At 37.9% G+C, this 21,480-nt stretch overlaps 1 protein-coding gene across 1 annotated transcript in view; it reads right to left on the bottom strand.

Annotated features, from left to right (window-relative positions):
• The window catches only part of TMC1 (transmembrane channel like 1), a 64,552-nt gene that overhangs the window by 27,993 nt on the left and 15,079 nt on the right, over positions 1-21,480 (bottom strand). The window contains 3 exon segments of the mRNA XM_005423442.1: positions 11,738-11,878; positions 17,394-17,757; positions 17,894-17,956. Of these exon segments, the coding sequence (XP_005423499.1) occupies positions 11,738-11,878; positions 17,394-17,757; positions 17,894-17,956 (568 nt within the window).

Consider the following 21,480-nt stretch of genomic DNA (forward strand, 5'->3'; position numbering starts at 1 on the left):
GTTCAGCTACTGCCCATTTATGTGATGCACATATAGTTATTCATGTTATTCTGACAGTTATTCCAAGAGAAGAAATAAGCATCTTCATGAGACACTGCAGATCCTTAGTTGTGATCACCTTTCTTGCTTTCTGCAATCCTTTGCTTTTTCCTACTCTTCTGATTTCTTCCTTGATCTCTTCTTTGATAGTGAATAAAAGTGAATTACCATTTTAATTACCAACATTTGATCTCTTTTGTGTCTTAGTCATGCTCTGGATACCTTTGAACCTCTCCCCTCTGTATTCTCAGCTTAGGATGCATTCCCACGTTGGGAGAGAGATGTGTACACTAGAGCTTTGGTTCCCTTTGCCCACCCTTCTCAATACTACATTTAATTTAGCCCTTCTGAATTTCTGTATGTACCTTCTCTAGCTGTACCATTCCCAAAGCAATTTCTTTCAAATACAGCTTCACCGGTCCTCAGTAGGCTAAAATTTTGCCTATAGAGATATAATTTAAATAATATAAAGGTGAAAGGAAGAATTTTAAACTCTTTTTAAAATGCATAAAGTCCATGGATTAAAACAATAAAGAGATGAGGTCCAGGTCCACTGCATTCTAATGTTTCCTCCATTTAATCCAATTTCCATGTATGACTTTCCACTATGTCTCTCCTGAGAAATGTGCTTTAAAGGCTAAATGTCCTAAACCACTGGAAAACAGACTAAGGATTCTTAACGCTCAGTGTACACACAATGCTGTAAACTGTTTTGTTGTCACACTGTATAACTTCAAAGCACTCTATATTATGTTTATTATTATTATATTGTATTGCACAAAGCACCTGGGAGAAGGTAAAATTGGGAATTGGGAAAATACTAATTGTGATGCATATTGATGTTGATGTACTTTTCTTTCTTTCCAGAGCTGCTACAGATAAGTTTACCAAGTGAAATTAATTATCATGTTTATATTTTCTGCTCATATATTTTATACAAGGAAGGAAAAACACAGTTTTAAGCAGCAAAATCTGGCAGTGCTAATGACAGTATAGCAGTGTAGCCATGACATAACTTTTCTAATTTAATGGTTAAAAATCTCAACATCTATAAAAGTAGCTGTGTCTTTTTAGTAACTACAAATGCTTAGAGTAATCTTCAATCTGAAGATCTATCAAAGCCTTTCAGAACTTAGACATCCACTGCAACAGTTGCTTTAACTTGCAATACCAAGGATCCAAATAAGTGCGTATAAGTGCAAAATTGAGTTATTTAATTTAATTTTCAGTCATTGAGAGCTTTCCTTATTTGAGAGTTCTGTGAGCACTCTCCCCTTCCAAGTGCTTCTGCCCAGACCCTGCTGGTGAAACATCAGGGCCAATGTAAATTCACCTGGCCTTCTCAGGACTACTGCACGCATTTTCCAACATTTGAAATTATGGATGTTAATCTAATCGCCTTTTTTTTCTCTCCATAGCAAAAGTAAAGCAAAGATTCAGATTAGAAAAGATAAAAATACCCAGCCACCCGCACAACCACAGAGCCCACCTATTGATCACATCAAACATGTTTTTGAGGATCAAGTCAGTGTACTTAGAGGGTGTAGATCCCTTCTTTCCAATCCTGTGCTTCTAGATCACATTTCTATTCTGGACTGTTAAGTCTGATCTTTCTGTGTTTAGCTAGTACTGACACTCATTGGGGATTCTTTATTTTCCAAGCCACTCTGAGTCCCCAGAGATTTTACAAAACACCGCTCACATATTATTTTTTCATTTTGATTCTCAGAAAAATCTATAATTAAATTTCAGCCCTTCCAAGTAAGTAGTAGAAAACAGATTAATTCTGCTTCAGGAAACTTCTGTCCAATGGTTGCCTTTAAACCCAAGCTTCAGGATCCAAAATCTTACTGCTCTGTCAACAGATATAAGGGCATCCTGACAGCAGATGGCAGCTTACTCCTAAATTCAGCAGACAGTGCTGGAACAGTGCCACAAAAGCAGGAAGACACAATAAACTGCACACCTACCAATCTCCCTGGTCAGCATATTATATTCTATTATCACTTCTATCACTGGGTGATTCAGGCTTGTTCATGAAAATTTTCTGAAATGAAAATCTACAGAGTAGAAAACTTGTGTTTTCAGTCACTAACTATGTTATGCTGCAGAATATGAAATTTTCAAATTTCAAGTCAGGTTTTTTTTTTCAGAGTGAAGCAATAAGTTAGAAATTTAAGAACATAATGTGAAAACAGCAATAAATACATTAAAAAACCCTTGATAGCATATATGAGTACTTTTTACATCTAAGTGAAACACTCAAGCTCTCCACAAACTTGTTCTGATATAAAATAAAGCTAAGCCAAAACATGAAGAAATTTTCCACTATCAAATTCCTAAAAAAAACTATCTTAAACACCTTCTTTACTTGTTTTAAATTAATACTGTAAGGTTTTCTGCTAGAACTAGTTTTTCTTATCCTCATCTGCCTCCTGGATCCTTATCAAGCAATCTTTCAAGTGTAATCAGTATTTAAGCTTTTTCTCTAGGACAAACCAAAAAATTGCTTTTTGGAGATGGTGATCTGGACCTATAGATCTTATGCTGCTGATGCTCTTGAATGCTTCCCTGGATTCTGCTTTGCCAGTGGCTGAAATTTCCTCTCTCTCCTTGCACCCCATCATTCCTAAATGTTTTATAACATTATTTTCACTTATTTTCATTTGGTTTCTCTGCATTGGATTAAGTTCATTATTGCATCACAAGCAACCATTTCTTACTGAGTGGTTTCAAGTGCAGTCAACTGAGTTGCACAAGACTGGACCAAGAAAACTGTTGGATCCACATGTGCACAATATTTATGAAGATGTTTCATCATAGAAGCATGAAGCAACTTTCACTTTCTTAACAAATTGCTTTCCCATGCTAAAAAGTTTGTTGCATAATTGCTAAGTCCAAATGGTGGACTTGCAGTATCATTTTCATTTTCATTTACTCTGGCCTAATAACAATGCACTTTAATTTATATTTTTTTTATTAATAGAATTGCTGGCATTAGTGCATTGACCATTAATGCACACAGACCGTGACAAGATGTTTCAAACATGCATTTAAACTGGTGACAATAATGTTTCCAATTCTTGTGAAGTAATGGCTAAAATCATTACATAGTTAATGATCACAACATAATTAATAAAAGAGTAGCACATGCTATATGGCCAAAAGAGAACAGAGTGAATAGAGTTAAATCCATCTGTCATCCAGCTGGAGTGGTGTTTCCCAGGGCTCAGTACCGAGCACAGTCCTGCTCTATAGATGATCTGGAGGAGGGGATCAAGGGCACCCTCAGCCAGTTTCCCTCCTCAAAGGAGGTTGTAGTGAAGAGGGAATCAGTCTTTTCTTCCACATACAAGAAACAGGACAAGAAACAGTCTCAAATTGTTTCAGAGGATGTTTAGATTGGATATTACAAAAAGTTTCTTCACCAAAAGTTGTCAAGCATTGGAACAGGCTGCCCAGGGAAGTGGTAGAATCACCATCCCTGGAGGTTTTGAAAAAAATGTGTGAATGTTATGATGAGGGACTTGGACTAGAGATGGACTTGACAATGCTGCGTTAATGGCTGGATTCGATGGTCATAAGGCTCTTTTCCAATCCAAATTGTTTTGTATTATTGTTATGAAATTGAAAAATTACTTTAAAAAAATAGAAATTACTTTGTGAAAAAATAGTGGAAGTATTTTTTCACTGTTGGAATAAAAGAAATCAAGTTACCTTTGATGTTCTACAGGCATATCTTACATTTTCGTAGTTTTACCAATAACATTCTAAATAACATTTTCATATTGCTTATGATGCTGAAGCCATCAAACAGAATATGCATTCATTCTCTCCTCAGCTTTTCTTCCCCCACCAGCTCTGCAGCAGATTAGTGGAAACTAACTAATTACTCCATTGAGTACTTACTCCTGACTTCTGTTTGTAAGTTACTTAAACCTCCTGACCTTAAAAGTTCAGCATCAACTTGGCACCATTCAGTCAGGGACCAGGCTTGCCATGTCCTTTCCATGCCTGTGACACATGTTCTTGTTAAATATACTTCAACAGATTACTTAACTAAGGTTTCTACCTTGATGTCTAAACTATCTAAATGAAATACCTCTATTTGTACAACCCTGTGGATTTCTGTCAAATTTTGTCCTGTCCTTCATTTCTTTTGTGCTATAAATAACAGGGAGAATGGACAAGTCTTAGAAATTCTTTAGAAACCACAACAAAAACCAAAAGTACATGTATACATATTCATGCCCACTTGGAAGTATTGTGATTTCACAAACATGAGGATGTGTCAAAAACAACGCAGACCAACAAAACCAAGCTTTGTAATCACTGGTATCATGTGTTAGAGGTAAATTATCTGTATCACAGGATAGGCCAAAGTGTACCCCACTAGCTAACTGTGAATTTAAAGAAGCTTTAGAGAAAGCTTATTAATTGAATTACAGATGCAAGGACTAATAAATATTTCAGGGGGCCAGGCATTATTGTCCCAGAGAAGCCTGAGTCAATTATTAATACAAGGTGTGGAGTTACAGCTTCCAAAGTGCTAGGTGTACAGTACCTCAGGCACTTCTGTGCTGCAGAGGGGATGCGTTACAGCTCTTAGAGCTTGTTGCTAATGAATACAATTTGAGTGGATTGATCACGTTTTTCAGTAACAGTTCAGGAAGGTTTCAGACTCTAAGAACTAAAAGCTCAATCAAAAGAAATGTTGATCATCCAGGACCTTTGTAAGTCTTAGAATATTGGCTAAAAACAGACTTCAAAACAAATATTGTTGGGCACAGCTCACTTGAAAAGCAGTCCAGCAATAATAGTGGGCAAATTATATTGTTATTTAATACCCAGCTGGCCTCCAAGACAGCCAGTCTGGCCTCCAGGACTGTCAGTATATCCACAGTAAGAGAGATGAAATACTGATTGATGGGATTACAAAGAGTCCAACAAAAGATGAGAAATTTCCACCATCTCACACATGCACCTTATACATCTTTGGGTTTGTCTGCTTATAAAATTCCTTATTTCCAATTCATTTATCTCAATGGGCAGTCTAAGTCCTGTAATAAAATGAATTATGCTAGAAAAATACTGAAAAGTCACCACAATGTATTCTGTCCCTAGCATGAGATCTGCTATGATGCAGTGACCACATCAGTGGAAAAGGAAAGCACATCAACCTGTTGGAGCTAGTCCAAAGGAGAACTGCCAGGTTGCTCTTAGAGTAACTTGGTTAGAAGGATGGAGCCAGCCTCCTATGAGGAAAGCCTGAAAGAACTGGGTTTGCGTAGCCTGGAAAAGAAAATGTTTCAAGGTGACCTAATTACAGCCTTCTAGTCTCTGAAGGGGACATGCAAGGAAGGGGAGGGACTTCTTACAAGGGGTTATAGTAATGGATCATGGGGGAAAGCCTTCCAACTGAGACAGAATAAGTTTGTATTAAATATTAGGAAGAAATACTTTACTGTGAAGGTGGTAAAGTGTTGTCACAGGCTGTCTAGAGAAGTTGTGGATGCCCTATTCCCAAAAGTGTTTGTGGCCAGGCTGGATGGGGCTCTGAGCAACCTGGTCTAGGGAAAGGTGTCCCTTCCAATGGCAGGTGGGTTGGAATAAATTTAATTTTAAGGCCTCTTCCAGCTCAAACTGTTCTATAATTCTAAGAGAAGAAAAGATTCTGCACTACACTGATTTTTCTAGGGGAAAAAAATAGTTCTCCCATCTTTCTTTATGACATGCAATTAATTGGAAGCCCTTCAAAAAACCTAAACTTAATGTTTTACTATCTTTTTTTAATATAACTTGTTATTTCACTTATTTTGATAGTGTACTAACTGGCTTGTGGTGTAGCTTTAGAGAACAAGTTGGCATATCTTTGGGTTCTTGTGCTCAGATCTCTAATTGTATGTTATCATAAGAAGCATTGCTGTTGGATACAAACTGCTCAGTTACTAATGGAATTTGTGCTTTTATAGCACAGAATTTTGTCTATCTAAAGTGCCGTGAGCACTAATAAGAGAAGTGAGATGAGTATACCAGAGTCAAGCACAGTACTTAAATCCTTCCCTTTTCTTCATATTGGTGCAAAACTCAGGCAGAAAAATGCACAAACAAGAATACAGTTCCCAAAATCCAGTCCTCAGATTTAAACTGTGATAGCTTTCCCTGTAGGTTTTCCAGTTTGCAACAGCTGAAGCTCTGGTCCATTAGTTTGGGTTTGGTTGGTTTTTTTTGGTACCTTCTTCTAATCCAAAAATCACAGAATCATAGAATGGTCAAGACTGAGAGAAACCTTTGAGACCTTATATGCAACCACCAACCCAGCACTACCGCTGTAATCCCAAATCCTAAACCACATCACCAAACAGCAGACTGAGATGCCTCTTGAACACCTTCAGGGATGGTGACTCCACCACCTCCCTGGTGCATCCTATTCCAAAGCATGACCACCCCAACAGCAAAAAAGCTTTTTCTAGTGTCTGATCTGACTCTCCCTTGTCTCAGCCCGAGGCCATTTTCTCTTGTCCTCTCACTGCAGGCCCTGTAGCAGATTCAGGCCCCGACTCACCTCAGCCCCTTACAGGGAGCTGCAAAAAGCAATGAGGTCCCCCTGAGCCTCCTCTTCTTGAGAGTAAACAACCCCAGCTCCCTCAGCTGTCCCTCATGAGAGATGTTCCCCAGTCCTTTCAGGAGCCTCGTTGCCCTTCGCTGGACAGGCCCTCAGTGTCCCTTCTAAAGTGAGGGGCCCAGAACAGAGCACAGACTTGAGGTGAGGCCTCCCCAGTGCCCGGTCCCAGGGCTCGATCCCTGCCCTCGTCCTGCTGGCCACTCTGTTCTAGACACAGGTTGTGTGCCACCAGCCTTCTTGGCCACTGGGCACACGCACTGCTAGCTCATGTTCAAACAGCAGCCCTCTGCTTTCTTTCCGAAGATCTGCTCTCAAGCTGCCTCGCCCCAAGACTGTAGCACTGCACAGGGGCTGCTGCAACCCCAGTGCAAGACACAGCACTTGGCCTTGTTGAACCGCCTGCAATTGTCCTCAGCCCACTGACTGAGCCTGTCCCTCTGCAGAGCCTTCCTGTCCTCAAGCAGACCAACATCCCCACTCAACTCGATATCATCTGCAAATTTAATGAGGGAGCAGTCAATTCCCATGCCCAGATCATCAATAAAAATGTTAGACAATGCTGACCCCAAAACACAGCTGTGGGGAGCACCACTAGTGACTGGCCATCAGCTGGATTTAGCTCCACTCACCACCACTCTCAGGGCCCAGAAAAACAGATAGTTTTTACCCTAGTGCACCCATGCAAGCCAGTTTTTCTGGAAGGATGCTTTGGGAGACTTTATCAAATGCTTTTTTGAAGTCTAGATAGACGACATCCACAGGCTTCCCTTCACATACTAAGCGGGTCATTTTGTCATAGAAAGAAATAGATTCTCTTTTTTTCTGGAGATCAGGCCTAGTATTAACCAGCCTGGCCTTTTTCCCAATGACTTGTCTTCCTGCATATGAGGACAGCCGGTTCCTGAATATTTAACAATTTCCTTTTTAAAGCATATCCATCCTTCCTGGACTCCTTTGCCCTTCAGGACTGACTCCCAAGGGTCTCTGTCAATCAGTCAATCAATGAATTTACTCCTCTCTAAATTTCAGTCTCGCAAGTATTAATTAATGATCATTTTCACCTGGTGGATCTTCAGGCAACTTTGTGCTGACCTGAGTAGGCAGTGTCAAGAAGAAATATCACAAGTTCTCGTCTCCCATAGAAAAGGCAGAGCAACAATACTCACAAACCATGTAAACCAGTAGAAGGAAAATTACCAGAACAAGAAAACTCTTCTGAAGAAGATTATTTGTCTTAGAAATGACAAAAAGTCTGGACTCTAGGCACATTGATATACTCAGGAGCACAGACCAGCATGTGCCCAACCCACAAGTCTATTGCTTAGGGCCTAGAAGAGTGGGGATGTTGTTGTAACATCTTTTCACTCCTCTCCATTTCTTCTTCCTCTCTTTTTCACATCTCCAGACATGTGAAGATCTGACCACAATGTCTCAAGGTGAGCTTAGAGTCTGACAGAATTAATACAGCTCAACTTGAAACTGCAGAGGGACACTGTATCAGAGCAGAACCCTCATCAAGTCACGGTTCTTCAGAGAATAACCATAGGCTGTTTGAAATGAATCTTATTAGACACAGGGATGTAAATTAGAAGTTAGAGTTGATCTAAATTGCCAGTGCAGTTCTATTAAGGATGCCATTTCTGCAATGAGCTCTCAGCCATTTTTTGACAGAAGGCATCTTCTTCAGAGTAACTAGTTCTACATCTGTGCTCTAAAATGATTGTTCATTTATGCATTTTTCCAAAGAATGAAGGAAAATATTTAGCATTTTCCAAAGTAATCACTAGAGTTAAGTATAAATCATCTTTCCCACCATATAGAGTTTAAGCCATGAATTTTTTTTCCTTTGAAAATGCTTAAACAACATTTTTAATTGTAAAAAATGCCTTTTTCTCTTATAACCACAAATGTCATTGGAAATTAAATCTTTCTCCCAAAATTGTTTGTTTTGACAACACTTCTTTTAAAAAAATAATATTTAAAATTAAAAGTCCCAATTGATGTTAATATTAGCCATTCAAAATTATATTAAAAGTATTTTTTATATTATTTTGAATGGTTTTATCATGTATAGGAGTATTATTGGATAGCACTTTTCTTCCACTCTTGGAAATCAAGATGCTAATACAGAACAAACATGGAAGCGGGGGTTGGCTTATATAATTATATAACAATTATCATAAGGCTGAGAAGAAACCTCCAATGAAACATCTCTCAATTGTGAAAGCTGGAAGACTTCCAGAAACAGGGCAATTTGTTCTTCTACCTGTAAGGAGGTAGTTTGGTTTTTTCACCACATATCACACAATATTCTAAACCTTTCACAGAGAAAGAAGCAGATGCCAGAAGGAAATACTTACTACTAACAATGGTTCACCAAGAGTTTCAAGAGCCAGAAATGCTAACACAAGGTTATTCAAAAGTCACATTATCAATTTAAAAGTTTAAGGCACTTACAGCCAGCATGTGTCCATTTTTCTTACATACAAGAACAATGACAATAATGCCAATCTATTAGACTATCTATTAGACTATCTGTCTTAAATTACTTGCTAAAATACAGAACATAGATACGGTAAAATATGCTGATATTATTGTAACTGTAATCATAATAGAGTGCCCATTTATAAGATAAAAATTTTACTTCAAGTAGCATAAAAACTCCAGATCTTGTTCTTGCAACTCAGTTGAACTTATGCTCCAAAGAAACAATTACAAAAGCAGGAAGTCTAGAAAATATACTCTATAACTGGTTTTTGGTATGCATGTCCTGGGATCAGAAAATAATTAAATTATTTAGGCTGTAAGGATTCTCATAGATTTCCAGACCCTCTGCCATGAGCAGAACAGCTCTTACTAGGTCCAGTTGAGCAGAGCTCCATTCAGATTGTCCTTGGACACTTCCAGAATGGGGCATCCACAGCATCTCTGGGCAGCTTCATCCAGTGTCCCTCTACCCTCACTATAGAGAATATCTTCCCTATATATAGTCTGAATCTAAATTCTGTAAGTTTTTATTACCATTTTGCTTTAAGGTTTTATTACTTCTTGTCTAATTACTGCATCTTCTTATAAAAATCTGTTCTCTCTTTTTTAAACACCCCCTTTAAGTATGGAAAGGCTGCTATAAGGTGTCTCCAAGGCCTTCTCTTCTCCAGGCTGAACAAGCCAACTCTCATAGCCTGTGTCCATAGGAAAGCTATTCCAGTCTCCTGACCATTTCTGTGGCCCTCCTCTGGACCTGTTCAAGCCTTTCCTGCACTGAGGATCCCACATGCCAGGTAGGGTCTCATTAGAGTGGTTTAGAGGAGCAGAATCCCTTCCCTCACCCTTCTGGCCACACGGCTTTGGGTTTGGTTTGCTGGGCTGCAAACTCACGTTGTAGGCTTTCCTTTGACTTTCCATCCACCAGCACACCCAAGTCCTCCAAAGGGCTGTCCAAGCAGACATTGACCACCAATTCCCTAGCTGTGACCTAGGGAGTTGGTCAGACAAATTCAGACAATTTCTTAGCAATCTTACAGTCCACACATTTAATCCATATCTTTAAAATTTGGGGAGAAGGATTTTGTAGGGTAGCATGTCAAAGACCTTACAGAAGTCCAGCTGAATGACACCCACAGCCCTTCCTTTGCCCACTGATGTAGTAACTTCATCACAGAAGGTTTGTTGGTTTGTTCGGGCAGTTTCTTCCCTGGTGAAGAGGTGCTTATTGTCTCAAATCACCTCCCCATCTTCTAAGAGCCTTAGCAGAGTTTCTAGGAGGATTTTTTTTTCTGTGAATTATTGTATTAATAGAGTGTTTCCTCCAATATCAGTGCTCGTAACCAGGAGTACAGAGAAAAAATTACTTCTGTGCCAGCTTTCCTTACCAGATATCCCAAGGCCCAGAAGTGTCTCTTGATCATCCTTCAGCTACATGTTGCAGCATCATCACTACCCACACGGAAAAGCAATAATGGAAAATAGTCTAAGGGACACCCCAAGTCAAGAAGTTTCCTTGGAATTGCTATGAATTATGGGATAGAAAAGAGGCTGTAAAAATAGAAGCTTTCTCCATAGGAAGACTATAAACAAATGTTAAGTTTATGTACATGGGGATCCTTCAGCTGTAGACTATCCAAAACCTAGTCTGCCCATTTATACTTTGTTAAAGTTCTCTTACCTTCACAATTCTTCTACTCTACATCTCCTAGATACTGTTTCCTTTTACCTAGTTTGATTCTTTTCACTACCTCTTTGCAAGTTTACCCTTTCCAAAATTACCTTACCTTCTAAAAGGATAAATCTATAGACTTTCCACACTATATTTCACATCTGTGATTTCTGTTCATATTAAAATCTCTGCAGGACAGACCATCTTTTCTTTGCTAGATATGTTTTGTTGGTGTCTTGGTATTGCTGCAGCAAATTAGTTATTGAAAAAGGGGAGCATAGCAGTTTTGTCAAAAAAATAAAATTCTCTCAATTTACTCAGTTCCTGTGCTTGGTGGAAATTTAAATGTGAAGAAATACTTAATTATTGGTTTCCAAGTAAATATAGCAATAGGTATGCTAGGGCAAAATACAGTTTTCTATGTGGTGCAAATAAAAATACATGAAAATACAAGTTCTGCCTCCAAAGAGTTTGCTTTTCCATAAGCTATTTTTTTTTCTTTCTTTAAAGTCAGGTTAGGGAGAAAAATCCTCTCCTTTCTCTCTAGCAATCTTGAGGTAATCTTGCAATTTCATCATTTTTCTGAGAGATATCAATGAGATATTAATCTCACCAATTGAATAATTCATCAACATCAACCTAACTCAAGAAAATGAAAAGATTTTGCGCTGGGTTGTAATGGAAATTCTGAAAACAAAAAGCTTAGCTTTCCATATTTGATTTCAGCTCTACTAGGACAAGTGAGCAGTGATCAGCAGCACAATTTACTTCCACTTATGGTGCGCATACTTTCTAGGGAAGAGAGATTAGAGGTGGTCTGAAGTTAATTTTGTGAGTAGGTGCGGAACTAAAGCGAATATTCAGAAAAACAATGCAAAGCAGCACAACAGACATTCGTTATGGAAATCAAACCATACTTCAGGACAGACAACTTCTTTTTCATCTTCCATGGCTTGTTTCGTAGTGTGGCAATCAGTTTCTTTTTTTCTTCTACCTCTTCTTTCAGCTTGGCCAATTCCTCCTCTGTAATTGGCTCCTCCTCAGATTCAGAACCAGAGCTTCAAACAAAAGCAGCAACAGAAAAAAATCACCAAAACTCAGATAGGACAGATGTTTTCACAGAAAAACATACTTTGTGTTAATTTCTGATAAATATGAGGCTATATTAATGCCTTCACACTTGCACAAAAGGGAGGACCCACTTTCTTTAGACTTTTTATTAGTTTTAGTATGAAAGGCAAAGCCTGCACACAAAGTGCAGAGCTGGGGGACAGTGAGCAGCATGCTTGAGGTAAAATCTGACAGTCACTTATTCTTTCTGCAGCTGTAATTAACCTTCTAAGAGTCCCACCCAAACTCACTATGGTCAAGTCAGGATGTTCTAACTGCAGCCATGAAGGAAACTCCTTCACCTCAGTATGTCCCAGTAGAGAGACAAATGACAGCCCATACACTTACCAAGGCAGTAACATTTCATAGATGGGAAAAAATTCAAAGCCAGATTTCAGCAAGCATTCAAGGAAAGGAGGTGCAATTGTAATGGCATCTCCAGGTATGTTGTGTCTGAGATCTGAATTCATTATCCATACATCAGTTTGTTGTGTCTTTGCAAAGAATCGCTGATTAAAACAATATTCACATTTCTAAATTCTGCATAGATATCCTTTTCTTTGAGCAATCTTGCATCTCATATAATGGCATGTAGCAATTCATTGGCAACAAGTGCTTCCTCTTTTTATGCAAGTGAACAGAAAAGTGATAAAAAGGAAATCAATAGACTGACTTTCTGCCCTAAAAAGCTGACAGTGACAACTACCACTAAGTGATCTCTTGGTGATAGCAGTTTGATGCATTTCTGTCTGTTCTTGTTTTGCTTTCTTTAGCTTCTTTTGTCTATTTGCTTCCCTGTTTCTTTGTCTTATGAATGTTTAAAACTTTACTGAAGATTTGTTTGGGGTTTTTTAATGGTTTTTTGGCTTGACTGGAGAAAAATTAATTCTGACTTTATCAAGTAAGTAGTTTTCAGACTCTTTTGTTCATACTTCACCTTTCTGCGAATTTTATATCCAAGATCTGATGTGAGAGCTGAATTATTCATCACCTAATGTATAGGTTCTATCTCCTAAAAAATTTAAAAATTATAAAACTTTTCCTCTATCAAAACAGGTAACACAGGTCTTTTTAGAGATCTAAATGGCATAAATGACACAAGAGTTTACCAGCAAGAATACTTACAGGATTCAAAACAAACAAATAAAATAAAAGCAAAATACTTTTTGAAACACAGAAAAATACAAGTTTGTTATTGGTCATCTGCCTATAATCTTCATTAATTTTACTTAATTAAAGGAAAAGATTAGGGGGTGAGCTGAAAACTTTCAGACGCACAGAAGTTAGCAAAGGAAAGAAAGAGGCTTCCATAGCTATGGGTCACCTTGCTATTAAAGGTGAAAATCCGTTTTATTATCATAGAACCATAGAATCACAGAATGGTCCAGGTTGGAAGGAACCTCAAAAATCATCTCTCTCTAACCCCCTCTGCCATATGCAAGTATGCCATCCACTAGATCAGGTTGTTCAGGACCCCATCCAGCCTGGCCTTAAACACTCCACAGCTGTGGGACACCCACAGCTTTTCTGAGCAACTTGGTCCAGTGCTACACCACACTCTGAGTAAAGAATTTCTTCCTAACATCTAATATAAATATGTTCTCTTTCAGTTTAAAACCTTTGCCCCCTGTTCTGTCACTGTCTGGCCATATTAAAAGTCTTTCTTCCTCCTTTTCATAAGGTCCCCCAAGGCAGATCTCCCCAGAACCTTCTCTTCTCTAGGGTGAACAATTGCAATTCTCTCAGCCTGTACTGTAGGAGAGGTACGCCAACACTCTGAGCATCATTGTGGCCCATACTGAATAGACTGTCACGTTAGAAACTTGTACTCATCAGTCTTATCGTGTTGGGCTTTACATGGCAAAAAACAGTATCACAGAAAGCTTGAAGCTACATAAAGAAAAACTGCTACTGAGTACCACATCTATTTATTGTCACACCAGTATTGTGAAGAGCAAGCTGAGAATGGCATGAAAACTGAAGTCAAATTGATAAAGGATAACAAAGTGATTTGTGCATAAAATTTTGAGGGAAAATGCAAAGAGAGTTATGTCTTCATGAAGAACAGAAGGATTAAAAGTTTGATTTCAGAGAGCTCAGAATCCATTGTCACAATCAGATGTTCTCCATTTTACTAAGCAGAGTGATGCACCTGACATTAAACATGTCCTTTGATGGAAGATTGCTGGGTTATGCAAAGCTGGAATTTGCTGGTTTGCAATGCTGCAGTGAGAGAGTGGCAAATATGAGAGTTTTGTGCTAATGCAGTGAGCTTACTGAGAAAAGGAAGCTTAACAGAACACAAGAGGCCAAGTCAGGATTAATATAGGCTTTGTGCCCTTTGCCAGCTACTGCTTTTTTTGTCTTTACAAACATGTCTCATCTTCCATTCTTCACTTTCCTTTGGAACCAGAAAAATAATAAAAAATCCAAATTCCAGAGTTTCTTTAAGAAATCATTATTTTCTAGTGTGTTTGCATTATGCAGCCAAATTTGGTGGAGTAACAGCAGACTTTTCCTTCAGCTGAAGTGGTGGAAGACTATGTTATTCAAGTCTGGAAAGCAAAATTCTGTCTTCTGCAATCAAAAGTCTTAGCCTTTAATGAAAGGTTTTTATTCACACATTTGAAGGTCAGAAGGGTTCATTGTGACCTGCAGGCTAACATAAAGCATCAAGTGTCAATAAATATCTTGACATAAAGACCCCATCCTCCTTGGCTCCAATTCAATACACATCTAAGTCAGTAGAGTTCTTGAAATCAAGTGCTTCTTCCAAGTTGAACACACAATGAATTTCTTCATTCTAGTTTGGTCTTATGGCCTTATTATACATCTCTATTTTAGTTTTAGTTTCATCACCTCTTTATGCATGTAATTTACTTTTCTCATTATTTCTATGTATAACATTAAAAATTAGGATGCAAATGTTTTCTTTGGGCTAGGATGTTGCATGATAAGACTGGTAAGACTTTGAGAGTATAGCATGATAATTTAATAAATTTTACTAAATTTGAAATCTTTCTAGTTTTTGGTGTAAGTTCTATTTATTCAGATAATCCCTGTAGCATTGCCTGTCAGTTAATACTATTCAGTCAGAAAAAATTAGTGTCTTAATCTTCCATGTACCTCCAAGCTTTCGCAGAAGTTTTATACTCTCAAGCAAACTTAATAAAAGTCAATTTACTTGCAGATAGAGTTATGCAGTAGGAAGAATATGATCCCATTCTATTTTTTTTTCTTGTGTGACAGCATAGAGTTTCTAAAACCCATCAGACAAAATGAAAAAAGGCAGTAAAGTACTAAACCGTTTTTTAACCCATGAACATCTCCAACCCTCATAGTGAGATTAAAGGAGCAATTTATCATTGATATTTTGGGGTCAATGATTATGAACAGGGTAAAGCAGGCTCTCCTCACACCTTCAATAACAGGTAACAATCAGCCTCATCAACAACCATTAACATCTAAGAACAGAAGATTTAAAACTCACCGAGAAAGAACTCCTTTGATCATGGCATTATCCTTGGAAATTCACTACCACAAATTAATCAAGAGTGGAATATTTAAGTTTTGAAAAAACAGAACAACTAAACCAGAAAATCAATGCAGAGTTCTTCTAAGATTCCCTTATGTCCTTTATGTAGAATAAGCAGTGTATGAAGAGGTTTTCCTGATTTAAATGAAAAGTACTGAGGGGGGAAAGGGCAGCTGGAGCAGATTCTATTGACTTGTACTGTGATCTCACCAAAATGGGGCATGTTGCTAGAGTTTAGCAAAAGCCACCATGGCAGTGGTAAATACAATATTATCTCTCTGTCAAATAGTTCCACTTTTCATTTAGGGAAATTTTTCTTGTGTTTTCTTTCTCAACTTCTGATTTCGTTTTCCCGCTATTTCATGCTGAAACACTTTGGAAATTAAAAAACTGCATCAGCAAGGTCTATGTTTAAGCAGTATAGAGAATTCGTTGTAATAGATCCTTCTGGACTTGCTAGAGGAGGAACCTAACTTTCCATTCTGAAGCCTTACAAACCCTTTATCTCAGTCACAGCCAAACTGATCAGCAGCCTACTATACTTCATTCTTACATTATTTTGGTTTTTTCTTTTGAAAATATTTTCAAATATTCTTATTATTCTTCAATCTTTTCAGAAGCTCCTGTAAGTCTGAAAAGACAATACTCTTGAGTTATCTTTGAGAGCGTCCTCAGTTTTTCCTCAAATGTTGTTAGGCTTAATACTTTAAGATCAATGTCTTGATCAGGCAGCAATTTCAAGTTATTTAGCCCAAAATTATGTATTTTAATATCAAAAACTTTGGAAGACAATAAAAAACATAGTGCCCTTGTTCAGTTTTCTATTTTCAGTGGCCTTTTTTAATTAACACTGAGTAAATGTTTATGATGAAGACAAAAATAAGCAAAGGAACATAGGTTTACACAGTCAGAGCTGTTGCTCTGTGAATACAGGAAACTGCACACAGAAGTATAATTGCCACCACAGTGAAGAGCCAGCAGAAAAAAAGATTTTAGGCCTTCTTATTCTCATTGGGAAGGGAAATGAAGTAGAAAGTATGGAAATGGGATCACAGACAAATTAATACAACAGCATATCTTACTGTATTTTTTCCTTTCCTTTTAGTCCAGCTGTGCTCTCCAGTGATGCCTCTGGGAACAAAAACAGCTGTAACAAGTGATGACCGAGGAATGGGAATTTCTCTCCCTCTCCACTGAGATAGCTCCATTTGCTCCCTTTTACACGGCTCCTGGGGTTGCGTCCTTTCAAAAGCACAAGGGACAAGGAGCAAGGGAATGCTAAGATGGCAGAGAAATAGAAATGTTTTTCTGAAGGGCTCCCTGTCACTGGAGTCTTATAAAGACCCCAGATTGCATTAGATACTTTGGAAAATTGAAATGTGACATTTCAGAGGAAGTGAGTGGGAGACAGATTGCAAAATCCCATTTTAGTTTTCGGTTCCAGGTTCTTGAAATTTGGGCACAGATCTTAAAGACCTGGCTCAAAATTGGCTGGGAAACAAGAATGTGATCTTCTGAGAAGCATCAAGATTTTAGCTCTATACTGGAAATAAAACTTGGCTTTCTTGGAAGGTAATCACCTTGGAGTTTGGGGCATTTTAGTTTTGCAGAAAGAAAAAAGTGGGGCAGATCTCACCACTTTCCACCACCTCTACCACTTTCTCTTCTCCTCTGTCATTTTCGCTCCCTTTCTCTAGAAAGCAGCTCATATACTTGGAATATAACTAGATATGATTTTCCAGAAGGTTTCCATTTCACTCAGCTGTCATTTCTTCATTGCAGGACAAAGAATATCTGTCCAGCTCCAGTTTGACTGTCACAAGTAAGGGAGTCATATTGACTCTTGGTATTTCTCAGCTATAAGAGAAAACAGGCTTTATGTAAGACAACTATAGTTTTATTAAAAGGAAAAAAAAAAACTTAATTACCCTGATTTCTTTTTGTCTTTTTTCTTCTTGTTGGCCTTCTCTTTTTTCCCTTTTTTATCAGACTTTTTGTCCCCTTTCTTCTCATTTTTACCTTTCCCACTTTTATCCCCTTTCTCGTCTTCATCCTCTTCATCATCTTCCTTGGATTCCTGATTTGCTCGATTCTTCCTGGCTTTTGCAGATTCCATATCAGAATCACCGGCCTCATTTCCCGCTGCTCGTCCTCGTCTACGGCTTCTGTGCCTGCGAGGCCCAGCTCTCCTCATCCCACCTTCATCATCCTCATCGTCCTCATCACCATGCCTGTCTCTCCCTCTGGCAGGTGCTCTTCTGGTTCTTGGTGTAGCTCTCTTCTTCCCTTTATCTGTGATTGATTAAAAAACATAAAAGCACACATGAGAGGAGGGTGTTTGTTAGAAGGAGACCTTTTCTCCTCCTTCATTCTTACTAATAATCAGAAAGCGTCTATGTCCGGCCTCAAAGTAATCCAGGTCACTGACCTGTTCCTTTGGCATTTTCTTCATTCTCAACTGCACTGCCTTCTTCATTGTCATCACAGCCATCTGTCAAGTGAAAAAAAGAAGGCCAGTGGATATGAAGGGTAGATCAATCATTAGGAAATCAGGGGTTTCAAGAAATTCTTGGCAACTACCGTTTTGTACCTCTTTACAATATTTTATGAAACCAGCCTTTCAGAAATACGGCAAACAGTTTTCAAGGGGTAAGATGAAGACAGAAATGACAGTTACACTTTCCTTCAGCACTCCAATAAGTACACCTCAAAGGGACACTGGGAAGAACTCTTTCTTATGGAAGCAATATAAAGGAAAGGAGCATGCTAAAAAACCCCTAAAATTTGAAGAACAAGGATGAAAATGCTTCTCAGACAATTCTCTGAGATTTTCTTAAATATGAGAGATAAATAACTTGCTGAAATTTAAAAAATACAGGAAGAATCATTTTCTGATTTGACTGGAGGGCATGAAGATCCAGACCTGCAGCATAGCTGAAGAGTGCCATTCCTGAAAAAAGAGGAAGTTCCAGCAATCAAATCTCTAATCAAAGGGAGAAAACTTGTATGTTCTACCACAGCTCACTTGTACATTCTACCACATACAAGTTCTGTTCTACCACTCTACCACACAAGATGTTTTTAACATTGAAGGCTTTAGAGGGATAGGTTTTTTTAGACGACTGTAGTGTTTCTCCTTAGAAATGTCTTGCTTAATTTTTCATTCTCAGTCATTCTCAATAAGCTCAATGACAGACAATGTCTGTGCTACCTATCAATAAGCAGAAAATTATCCACTTCATTTGCCTGGCACACTTTGAAGCTGTGATCATGGATTTATAGACAATAAACTAAATAATAATAATACTATCATATGTATTATATCCATCATAGTATCTAATTAATATCTAAAGAATGTGTTCTTTGAATACATTGGTATGAATATACCACTTACCTTGTAAATAATCTGAAACTGCTTCTGAAACTGCTACTGATATTCCCTAGGAAAGTTTCTTCAGAAGAAATATCTGAGAAGCCAAGTTCTAATGGGCACTTTTGAGGTATTTTTGAGCTTGCATGTGCGGCCATAGAAATATAGAAATAGGTGGCAGTAGGAAATTAATGAGAAGACTAATAGAGATTAGTGAAATAGTAGAAGTAGCTAGTAGTTGTTCTACTCCTATATAATCTGTATGTTCTATGTATATATTGTCTGGTTTCTCCTCTGGACAGGTGATAGGTGCTGTTCCTTATAGTAGCATTTTTTAGGTAAGAAACTGCAGTATCTTCCTTTTTCAATCATCCCTAACATTTCTGAATTTTTCTTTATATTCTTTCCTCACACATTTCCTGGTTGCCCAGTTTCTCTTATAAATTTTACTAAACCACTACCAATTCATTGAAAATTTATACACAAATTGATTTATTTAGGGACTGCCATGGTGAACTTCTTGACTTCTCTACACAAAACATCTGATTGTAATTAACACTTTCTACCACTCTGACAGCATCTGCACCATAATTTTTAAGATTATGCAAAAATATTGTCATTCGATATCATCATTGGAATGTGACAATAAGTGCTCCTTTGTTCTGCCTGGACACATGACTTCTGCTGCTGACAGTTACAGGATCTCCTTTGATAAAGACCATTGTGCTGCTATTGAAAGCTTGCAAAGATGAAGACAAAGATCTCTAAAGAGATACTTCACATGCAACAGTAGGGCACTGCCTCTTGTCAAAACAAATGCTGTGGCTGATCTCCTCTGGCCAAACAGAAATTTCCAGGAAAGCACTTTATTGGTTAGAGATTGGCCTCAGTGCAGCCTGATGAGCCCATACAACCAGCAAACAAATGGAAATTTATCATATATACTGAAACATGCATCAGCAGTGAAGTCTACCAAGCTTGAGTAGATGTCATAATGACATAACAATGACAATGACAAGGGATTGTGAGACACAGAGACTTAAATGAGGTAGAAGATAGCTGCTGGAATCTGTTTAATTCTAGTAGCATAAGGATAGCAAATTCACTACACTGCAAATTTGAGGTAAAATTCTTAGGTAATTTACAGACTTCAGACTGCTTGGAAAAAGCATTGAAAACACTGCTATGGGTGAGTGCATCTGAATATTGAGTGCTATATGTTAATGGGTTTTTTCATCTGAATTATCAGGAACATGAGTGATAAAGTACATTTTTTTAAAAAATAAGGAAAAAGCCTAAAATCAAACAGCAATAGATATTGCCACAAAATAAACCTAGAAAGCATGACCAGTGATTACATGGGACTATCAGCTAGAAATGGGTATTAGAGACATGCCCAGGAAGCATTAGTACACCTTCAAAATTCATGTCTGCAAAGATTTAAAATTTTATTTCCAAACTGAACTTTATATGGAGACAAAGTGTGTTAACATGAAGACTGTTAGAGGTGTGCCCTTCTCATTCTGGTATATCTACAAAAAAAAGACCTCCTCCAGGTCATAGGTGCATGCAGAGAGCATTTTGCTGAAGCTCAAGGTAGAACTAAAAGTTACTGTGACAACAGTGATAGCAGTTTGTGCTGTTTAGGAGAGGGAAAAAAAAACACTGAGCAGAAGGAATGGAAGAGCTTTGTCACCCCTGAGAACTGTGCTGAACCACATGTATGTGTGGGTTCATGTAAGCTATGCAGCCATCCCACACTGCACCCACATGTAGCTACACCTGGCAACATGTATTTCAGACAAGCTGCATTAATAACTTTTGTGTCTGACTGTTTTGCGCTTATTATTGAAAGACCAGTGTTGATAGTTACCTGGGTATTTGAGTAATAAGATAAAAATAAAAATATTATTGTTATTGTTATTGTTATTTCAGGTCATAAACTCCATTATACTTTTCAAAGAGGAAACAGGCTAGGCAGCTCACAATGCAGCAACTGTACACAATTGGTGCTTGTGTAAAAGCCTGTTTCAATGAACTACCAGAGAAGCATTTCTACAATGTTCAAATGCAAATAACACTTTGTGATGACACTATATCTAAATGCAGTTTAGTACTTCATTTAAATGTTCTGCTGTAAACCACAACATAGACAAAAAGTAGAGTTCATTCCCAGGCACTGTATTTTCATCCTACAGGAAGCCAAAATGCTTTTTTTATGTTTTGGTTTGTTAAATTGTAGTATTCATTGCAGGAAAAAAATCCTCACTATATGAGAAATTTGCAAATTAATCTTGAGCATTTTTAAAGAGATCATGTGATTCCACTTATCAAAAGTTCAGTGAATCCTCCTGTAAAAACAACTGTCACAAAAGCACTGTCTAGAATTACCAATTTTTCCAGAAAAGGGTTGATAGAACCCCTTATCTTCTCAGTGTTAATATTCATAGGGCTAATAGCAGCCTTTGACTCAGCTAACTGGAGTTAGTCTGACTCAGAGCCAAAGCTCAACTGCAAAGCCTTACTAGATACATCATCTTGTCCTAATAACTGTATACTTGCATATGTATCTTTAAGTATATTTGAAGATATATTCCATAACTCCTTTTAGTCCAGGAAATCCAATCACATTCTTATTTTTTTTT

Source organism: Geospiza fortis, unplaced genomic scaffold, assembly GCF_000277835.1.
Source record: "Geospiza fortis unplaced genomic scaffold, GeoFor_1.0 scaffold279, whole genome shotgun sequence".
In the NCBI taxonomy this organism is placed as follows: domain Eukaryota; kingdom Metazoa; phylum Chordata; class Aves; order Passeriformes; family Thraupidae; genus Geospiza; species Geospiza fortis.